Source organism: Mizuhopecten yessoensis, unplaced genomic scaffold (assembly GCF_002113885.1).
Source record: "Mizuhopecten yessoensis strain PY_sf001 unplaced genomic scaffold, ASM211388v2 scaffold4319, whole genome shotgun sequence".
In the NCBI taxonomy this organism is placed as follows: domain Eukaryota; kingdom Metazoa; phylum Mollusca; class Bivalvia; order Pectinida; family Pectinidae; genus Mizuhopecten; species Mizuhopecten yessoensis.
In genome coordinates, this window is record NW_018405486.1 from 5,898 (window position 1) to 15,432 (window position 9,535).

The following is a 9,535-nucleotide window of genomic DNA, read 5'->3' on the forward strand; positions in this document are numbered from 1 at the left end:
CGTGGTCAACCCTGCTATCTAAGGTGGTGTTTTATCATATTTACTTTAATAATACATTATCATATAAGGTTTTTTTCAGATTTGCAATGACAAATGTTAAAACTTAAATTATTTAAATATTAATCATATATATAAATATATATATTCAGTATTAAATATATCCATTTTGTAGTCCTTGTGTTGCTGATATGATAAGATGAAATGTGCTATTTCATTTTCTAGTATTTTAAGAATATTAAATATCAATAGTTATTAAATTACGGACGTCGTAACCCAATGGATCGAGGGAGATGGTCATATCTGGAACCATTACAACACTGAAGGACCCCGCACCACCAATCACCTAGAGGCCTGGCACGAGAAGTTGCAGAAAAAGGTTCACCATGCACACCCAAACATCTTCGCCATCATCAGAGTGTTCCAGGAGATTCAGGAAGCCAACGAGATCAACAGGATACAACGAGATGCAGGAGGAGTCAACAGACCACGCAAGAAACGATACCGAAACATCAGCAGTCGACAGACCCAGCTGAAGGAGCACAGGGAGAACCAGACGATGGATCTTATGGAGTACGCCAATGCAGAATCACATCTCTTACATTTGGGATAGATAACAACAAAAATGTGTGCCTCTTGGCTGTTGGACTTGAACTTTAAATTGGAGATATGATATAAATTTGAGGGGGGGGGGGGGGGCCAATTTGAGATTGCTATTACTAAACTTTACTATTCTTAATAATTGAATATTGTTAATGTATTTGTATTGAGTGATTAGTAAATGTAATGTACAGTTTATATTGATGGATTTAACTTCTTAACATGTTTGAAATGTAATGTTAAAGTTAACTTGTCTTGTATTTGGTGGCCCAAACAATGTAATATAAAAATAATATAATTAATATGCATTGACGGTTGTATGTTTAAAAATTGTAACATAATTGAAATGTAATCATTATGTATAAGTAGTGAAATACTCGATTGTGAACTCTTATGTAGTGCTGTTATATTCTATATTATCTGTTTAAAAGTGTAATGTAAATATTTGACTGTAAACTCTACATATGTATAAGTATAAAAATATATCTGTAAATATATCGATTATATATAAAGATATTTGAACCACAAAAAAAAAGATTGATTGATAGGTTTTACGTCCGCTTCACTACCGAATATGGTCTTAAGTTCAGTAGAACGAACGTCATGCCAAACATTGACAATTCTGAAAAAAATATTCCGTTCAATGTCGAAACCTGAATCACGTCTATATGAATCACGGTAACCGGCTTCAGTTTCCTCAGACCTGCATAACTAGATAGTTAAGGCTTAATAGATCAAAGGATTGAATAGAAAATGCACATCCCGTTTGGTCATGCAATACACACATGCATGTAGCCCTAAACGCTAACAACTGTTTTGTCATAGATGTAGCAACATACAATCCTTAACATTTAACTCCACAGACATTCTTGTTTAATTTCTATATCTAAAAGAATACCAAACCAGAATTGATATTTATGATGTTTCCCCTATAATTAAAGATCTCCCGTTGTTGTTGGTGAGACCTGATATATAATTAAAACAGGAACAGCTGCTGTTGAAGATCAAATAACACTATTATATCTGGTCCTGTTGTTTTTAATTTTTGAAAAATATATAGATTGGTGTGAGATCAACAGGGCTTCTTTACAAATGTCTGAAATACACATATTCTATAGACCTACTGACACATATGTTACAGCCCTACTGATATGAGTCACAGCACACATACACATTTCAGATATTAGTAGCAAACCTATGCTCCGTCGCAAGATCACTCACTTCAAACTTAATCAGTTTCACGCGTCTCGCATCCACGGTTTCCCCAGTTTCTGACGACATGTCAAATAACGAGGCTGTTATAGAATCTACCGACTGTTGTGAGGTTCCCATATAATCAACAAATAAATTCACGCCTGGATTCTTCACAAAATGAGCAAAGAGAAAAGTTCGAATTAACTTCCAAAAATAACTCCCTCGTGAAGGGCAAGGTCGGAATCAACGGTGTTCACTGTCTTTGTCCATGCGCGAAATTTGTTCCGGGGAAAAATCGAAACAATTTTAAATCTAACTTTCAGCTCAGAGTTCTATTGATTTTAAACCACCCTATAGACATATCATACGCAATTGTATTGATACTGAATTTAAAATTGAAGTGTTTGTTAAAATTTTAAAATACTACTTTGTTTGCCAATCAGCACGCGACAATACGCTGTTCAAACTATTGAACGAAATTGTGTGGACCGTCGATAAGGCTGGCATGTTTAATTTTAGATATGAATTATAAGGTTAAAAAGATCATAAGAGGCAGAGAAAACTTAAATATAAGTATTGAACTGTATTTGTATGGTATTTGTGATCTATTTAGCAGTTACCAATTCCCTCGGTAGCATATGCACAGCTGTGCATGTAGACACTTATCTGCTAATGATATTCACATGTTTATATTTGAACCCTTATCAAATGAGTGGTAGATAAGACAAAATATTGCATTTATGTTATCATAACATTCTAGAAGCTATTAAATGCATCCTATTGACAAAATTAACAAAAGGAAAGCAACTTATGATAGAGTTTGTTCATCAGAGATTGCTTCTTTAGAAATCCTGTGTTGTGAGTGTGTCGCTCAGCTTTCGGCATGTATCATATTTACAACATGTCAACGCCGTAGTTGTTTGGTTTGGTTTGATTTCAACAGCTATGGTCATTTAAGGACGGCCTCCTCTGTGTACAAGATGCATACATGTAGTGTGTGCGTGTGTGTTTTGGGAGGCTGCGATATGTTCGTGTTTGCCTCCTTTTGATAGCTCAGAACTGATACCGACTTTATAGTGCTACCTCACTGAAACATATTGAAAAAAGGCAGGGATGCAACTATCAAGAAAGGAAAGTTTACGATAGATAATTTATAATCCTTCCGTTTGTCATATATGTACGGTCAAGTCATAGGTTAAGATCGAGTCGAGGTAAGAGGCTGAAGCAAACAAGTTTGTAGTTTTTTTCAAGTCCAGGGGGAATACACAATCGAAGAGGTAATTGAAGGTCTTGTTAGGTAAATAAACAAAACGTCACCCATATATGTGACATTAAAATCGAAGGACTCAATAAGGTTCCATTTTTTTCTATTTTCCTTTATTATCTCATCAGAAAACTGAATAGTGTTATATTTACGTTGTGAAAGCATCCGGATAGTATTTTCTTATTCACGTAGTTTTGATGATATAGCCAAGAGTTTCGTTTCTCATTAGGTGATTTGTTTTGCTTATTCGAAGAGTAATGAGGTTTTTTTTCTTTTTTCTTTTCAGAAATTGATCAAAACTCATCTTTTATAAACATAAAAGTGTTGTTTGTCATTTTAAATTCAATGAATAACCATTACTGTTTTTGAGGTTACACGGTATATAACGAAAAGACTGTGCACTTCTGTGCACATATTTTTATAGTCTTACAACTTAAAATGCGTTGAAACATCAAAAATGATATAAGGAACATGCGTGTGTTATAAAATATCAATAGGCATAAAACAGTTAACAGAAAGATGCATCAGATTTTCTAAAAGTCGATTGATTTTCTGTACTATTGCAGAAACGATAAACTGAAATTTAAAAAAAATCTATTTCTTTTCATTTTTTATTATTATTGTAGGTATGGAAAAAGAACGCGAAAGTTTCATCAGCACGCGTACGGTAGACATCCGACACAGTTCGCCTTATCAAGAAAGCGGTGAGCAGGAAAAAGCGGACAACTGGTGCAGAGGTCATCAGCGTTTGTTCCGGAAGCTTCAGAAGAACCGAAAATTCCGTGCCAAGTTTTCCTACAGCATTGTCCAGTGCTTTTCGTACATGCTCCTGGTAAATACTGGACAGATTTTGTCGATATCTCTGTCATCCTAGCACTGTATATGATATGAGTGATAAGGAAATATATATGTGTCTCTGAACATATAAGGGACATGTTCGTTCTCTACACCCCTCGAATATGTCATAGAGAAATGGGAGGCTGAGTGGGCACTACGTTTAGCGTTTGATGTACATTAAAAGAATATCACGGTCGCGTAACTGTTAAATTGACTGGCTTTGAAGTCGGGTGTCGCTCTTCTATTATCTTCAAAGTACAGGTATCAGCCTCGCGATTTGTCAGGATTTGTTTTACCCGAGACCACTTAAATAGCTAGCCACATGCCTTCACTTTTGCTATGACATAATCAAGGTGTGCAGAGATCAAAATGAGCGATAACCCCTAGAGTATCGAGGATGTAAATAGGACTAGTACTTGTATTCAAACAAAATGTTGTTTTTTCAAAAAGATTTGGTAAAATCCCAAAACTTATCCCAATAACTAAAGATTGAAATTAAAACATATTTCGAGTTCGCATATAAACAAACTGTCATCAATGTAAGTTGTACCAGGAAAAAACACACAGCAGCGTCTGCAAACAAATTCAGCCTACGCCATAGTGACAGAAAACTTCACAACGTCAATAAATAGAGAAAACATATTTATTACAACATCAACACACATGAACAAATTAGAATTAGGGGATAACCGCGTCGCCAGTAAAACTCAGTATAATCACTATATAACCGCGTCGCCAGTAAAACTTAGTATAATCACCATATAACCGCGTCGCCAGTAAAACTCAGTATAATCACCATATACCGCCGCAAATTTCACAATAAAGTATGGTTGTCTCCATTATAATTCATATAAGCCAAAACTGCCAAAGGAAACGACGATGGTAAGACATTTTGGAGTGTTTGTCATATTCTGGGTCACTTTGCCGTGGATTGATGACGTCAGGAATAGCCAAAGTAAGGCGGAACTACATTGATCCTTCGGGGTTGCGCTATTATTCGAGACGAGTCAGGGTCAGTCGGGGTCATTAACGTCGATAACAAACGCCATCCGGGCTTCATACGCAAACGAGAAAGACTTGCGGACGGTATATCGTGGTTATACTGTCGCAAATTATTTTGGTTGACCAATCAAATATCTTGTTACATCTCGAATGAATTAGAATAAAGTGTCAACAAACAAACCCAGATATTGACACATCATAAATGCCAACACAACGGATCATAATATTACACGTCGTCAATACTAATGGGAAGCCAGTACTTGCCATCAGCGACATAATGCATGGTGAATATGTCTTCACGCATGGCAAACACTGAGGTAACATTAAGTTAGAAAGTAAACTATAACAAATCGTATTGAACTTACAATGTTAAATTAGTAAATCATGTATTACTTCTTTTACTAAAATGGAAAGGACTTGTTTATTTTTACCAAATGAAATCGTAACTACATTTATACACTGCATATGCTGACATTGCAATGCTGTTTTATCTGTAACCAATTAGGGATGGATGAAAGCTCAGATCGGTCCCTCCTTCTCCGACATTCTTCGTATAACCAATGCGAGTCTTGACGAAGGGGGAATACTACGGACAATCTACTACGCTGGCGTAGTGATCGGATGTCTTGCCTGCGCCATATTGTTTAGTCGTCTGCCAATACCACTTCTATCTGCCGCCATTTTTGCCGTTGCAAGTGTCGACATTGCTGTCATCCCCTGGTGTTCAGAATATGGTGTTATGGCAACAACCCATTTCATACAAGGTTTCTGTTTTGGAATATATGATACAAGTAAGTGTATTAACCTGTCTGCAACGTGCATCAATCTAATTACCTTCTTGATTTATAAATTCAGAGACTAACGCAAGAAACGATGGGAAATGCACTATGTACCTAAAGCATGAACAAAGATATTGATTTTTTGACGATTGGTTTTTTCTTTCCAACTTTTTATATGAATGTTCTATCAATGAAAATGAAAAAACGATGTGTTTTGTTTGTTAAAAAGATAGTCATGCTCGTGGCATTTCAAACACATTTGGTTTGAGACTATGCGAAAGTAAGCAATAACTGAGTACTTGTCATTAATACATGTATATATGATATATATGTATAGCACATTGAATGTCAAACAAAAATGACAAATGCAACGGCAGAGGTGCCTTTAATGCTGCTCAACAGGTACAATGTATCTACATGTATTTTGGCGTTATCGGTAAACACGCCGTCCTTTAATAAAGAAGCTCATCTCAGATATAGCCCTAACCCTCAGTGTACATTGAGAATAAGCCACTAGTCAGGAGTGCATACCATCCGATCACGAAAAAACTTGTTCAATTCTTGTCGGTTGATGTCACAATTTTGAACAAGCGTTGTTCTTTATATGCTCTTGCTGTCCGCCAAGGCGCTAAACTATTTTTACTGCCCGTTCGTACGGGAGCATTGTAGTTAAAGATTTATTGAATGACCCTCGTATGTCATATCGTACAATTTTGAAAGTAAATTGAACACAAATATGTGGAATTGCTTTTATTACGCATACACATCTAGAATTATTCTTCATATGCCTACCATATATATCGTATTTATTACAAACTGTTCCACAGTTGCATTCATGTTGAAGACATCTTGGTTTTTGCTTCCATTGGGTGATGAAAGAAAAAGTCAGCATCTTGCATCCTATAAGCGAACTTCAAAGCAGCTTCATGTGAACTCTAACCAAGTACTGTTTTCCTTCCTCATCCAGGCGTAAATAAAACATTTTTTCAAGCCTCGTAACTTCATAAATCCTCCATTTTACACAATAAATAACAGTGTAATATATAATAATCCACCATAAAAATATATAGAAATGGTATAAAATATAGGACTAGGGCTAGTCTGTGACAGCTGACCATACTCTATTAATTGACTGTAAATTGGATATGTTCGATAAAGCTATAAAGCCTGTCATGTTGTATGGTTGTGCAGTCTGTTTTTTTTTTTTTTTTTTTTTTTTTTTTGTGATTACAAGCTTTTAGAACGCTTACATTTGAAGTTCAGCAAACATATTCTTCAGGTGAAAACACTGACACCCAATTGCATGATGTATGGAGAACTAGGAAGATTTCCTCTGAGTATAAATATCAAAGTTCGAATGATTTGATTTTGGGGCCAAATTGTCAGAACCAATACCTTATAAATTAAGAAATAAAATGTATAAGATCATTATAACTATAATACTCAATGGTTTAATTATATTAAGAACATCCTTGATGAATATAATTTAATACATATATTTGAAAGTTAATTCCAAAGTACCCAATGGTTGAAAAATACAGTTTACAATACACTCAAAAACAAATTCATTAATAATTGGAGAAGCGATGTTTTCAATTCACTTAAAGGGACTAAATACAGAATTTATAAACATGACTTAGTATTAAAAAAATACCCGCTAAATCTCCCTCCAAGACTAGCAAATGTTTATTTTAAAACTTAGAATTTGTAATGCTAAATTTCAGATTGAATGTGGTAGATGGAATAACATCCAAAGAGAAGACAGAAAATGCATTATTTGCGACCAGAATGAAATTGGGGACGAATATCATTATTTGTTAATTGTAATGATCACCAAATACTGCAAAACAGAAAACATTTATGTCTAGATATTACTTTGAAAGTCATAGTACTTTCAAGTTCAACACATTGTTTAAATATGTCAATAATGAAGAATTAATTTCACTTATACAATTCCTTAAGCACATACTGGAGCGAATTAACACTGTCCATTAACACCATGATTTATATGCAAATTGTTCTATATATATGTGTGTGTAAATTCTCTACCTGTAACCAGTTTGCGAGAATACAAATTTGTCATTGTCATTGTTCATATATTACCTCCGTTATACTATTTTTGTTGTAGTTACGTTCGCCGAGGGAGTGCGGATATGGAGGAATAATTCGAAATCGTACTTGCAAGTGTTGGCTTTTGGATTTTCTCTGGCGTCTGTGTTATCTCCCTTAGCCTCAGCACCCTTTCTCACTGAGAAGTACACTCCTCTATATCTTACAAATACTATACAAGCGAATACTTCATACGTATTAAGCGATATGAACGCATCATTAAATTCGCAATCAGTGTTAGAGAATAACACCTCATTGATACAGCCAGGGAGTTCGAATTTTTACATCGCCTATACCATAACGGCCATTCTAACATTTTTAGCGTTTGTGTCACTACTGACGATTTGGATAGTGTATCGAGAAAATTTTCAGAGTATATATACAAATCAGTCAGAGGTTATCGAGACAAGTAATACGGACAAAGCGGAACAAAATATAGTAAAAATGAAACGACCTCTAGGTGCTAAACGGAAACTGTTTAACCTTATATTGATGTCTTTACTATTTGCCGTATATAACTCTGTAGACTACACCTTCGGTGATTTCCTAACCATATTTTGTGTCAGACAACTGCATTGGACAACGAGAAAGGGAGCATTTTTGACATCCATCGTATTTTTTGCATCTGTATTAAGCCGGTTTACCGCCATTTTCATAGTACGGATCTGTCGTTTGGATGTTTATCTCGGAATACTGTTCAGTATTTTGATTTGTTCATTCATAGGAATGGCGTTTACAGCGCGAATGATGTGGAGCCCCGGAATGTGGGCGTGTTCAGCTTTAGTGGGTGTGGCTGCCGGACCTATTCCAGGTGCTTTTGTATCCTGGACGCACGAGTGTTTTGTCCCTATTACTGGTAAGGTGGCGTCTGCGCTATTTGTAGCAGCATTTATTGGAGCCACAATTAATCCGCCAATACTCAGCCACCTCTTAGCAGAAACGTCAGAATGGTTCACATATCTGTTTGTTATAGAAAGTGTTATGACCATTTTAATTTTCAGCATTGCATTTATATTATCTAGGAAATCAAAGCAAGGTGTCAATAATTGAAATTCCTTCAAGAAAAGAAACATTACATGCGAGTTTTATTTGCTAGGGCAATTACATGTCCCTGCTCAATCTTAAAATGTCTGATGAATGTGATTCTTGTGACATTAAGATATGAAAGTGCTATTTATTTGTTTTCGTCTCACATTTATGTATCAGAGTGACATGTTGATGTACTCTCAAATAAGTGTGATATGTTTCTATACTCACGAACACATGTGACATGTTACTATAATCACGAATACATGTGATATGTCACTGTGCTCACGAATACATGTGATATGTTACTGTGCTCACGAATAAGTGTGATATGTTACATATGTTTCTATACTCACGAACACATGTGACATGTTACTATAATCACGAATACATGTGATATGTTACTGTGCTCACAAATAAGTGTGATATGTTACTGTGCTCACGAATACATGTGATATGTCACTGTACTCACGAATATATGTGATATGTTACTATGATCACGAATACATGTGATATGTTACTGTGCTCACGAATAAGTGTGATATGTTACATATGTTTCTATACTCACGAACACATGTGACATGTTACTATAATCACGAATACATGTGATATGTTACTGTGCTCACAAATAAGTGTGATATGTTACTGTGCTCACGAATAATTGTGATATGTTACTGTACTTATGAATACATGTGATATGTTACTGTACTCACGAACACATGTGATA

At 35.3% G+C, this 9,535-nt stretch overlaps 1 protein-coding gene across 1 annotated transcript; it reads left to right on the top strand.

Moving 5' to 3' along the window:
• Nucleotides 1-323: 323 nt before the first annotated feature.
• Nucleotides 324-9,105, top strand: LOC110448799 (sodium-dependent glucose transporter 1-like; the record flags this gene model as incomplete). The annotated part of the gene is made up of 5 exons (XM_021495244.1): nucleotides 324-570; nucleotides 1,539-1,555; nucleotides 3,682-3,887; nucleotides 5,400-5,685; nucleotides 7,802-9,105. Coding segments are annotated over 5 exons (1,787 nt in total), but the record flags the coding sequence as incomplete, so codon positions are not given.
• Nucleotides 9,106-9,535: the final 430 nt, after the last annotated feature.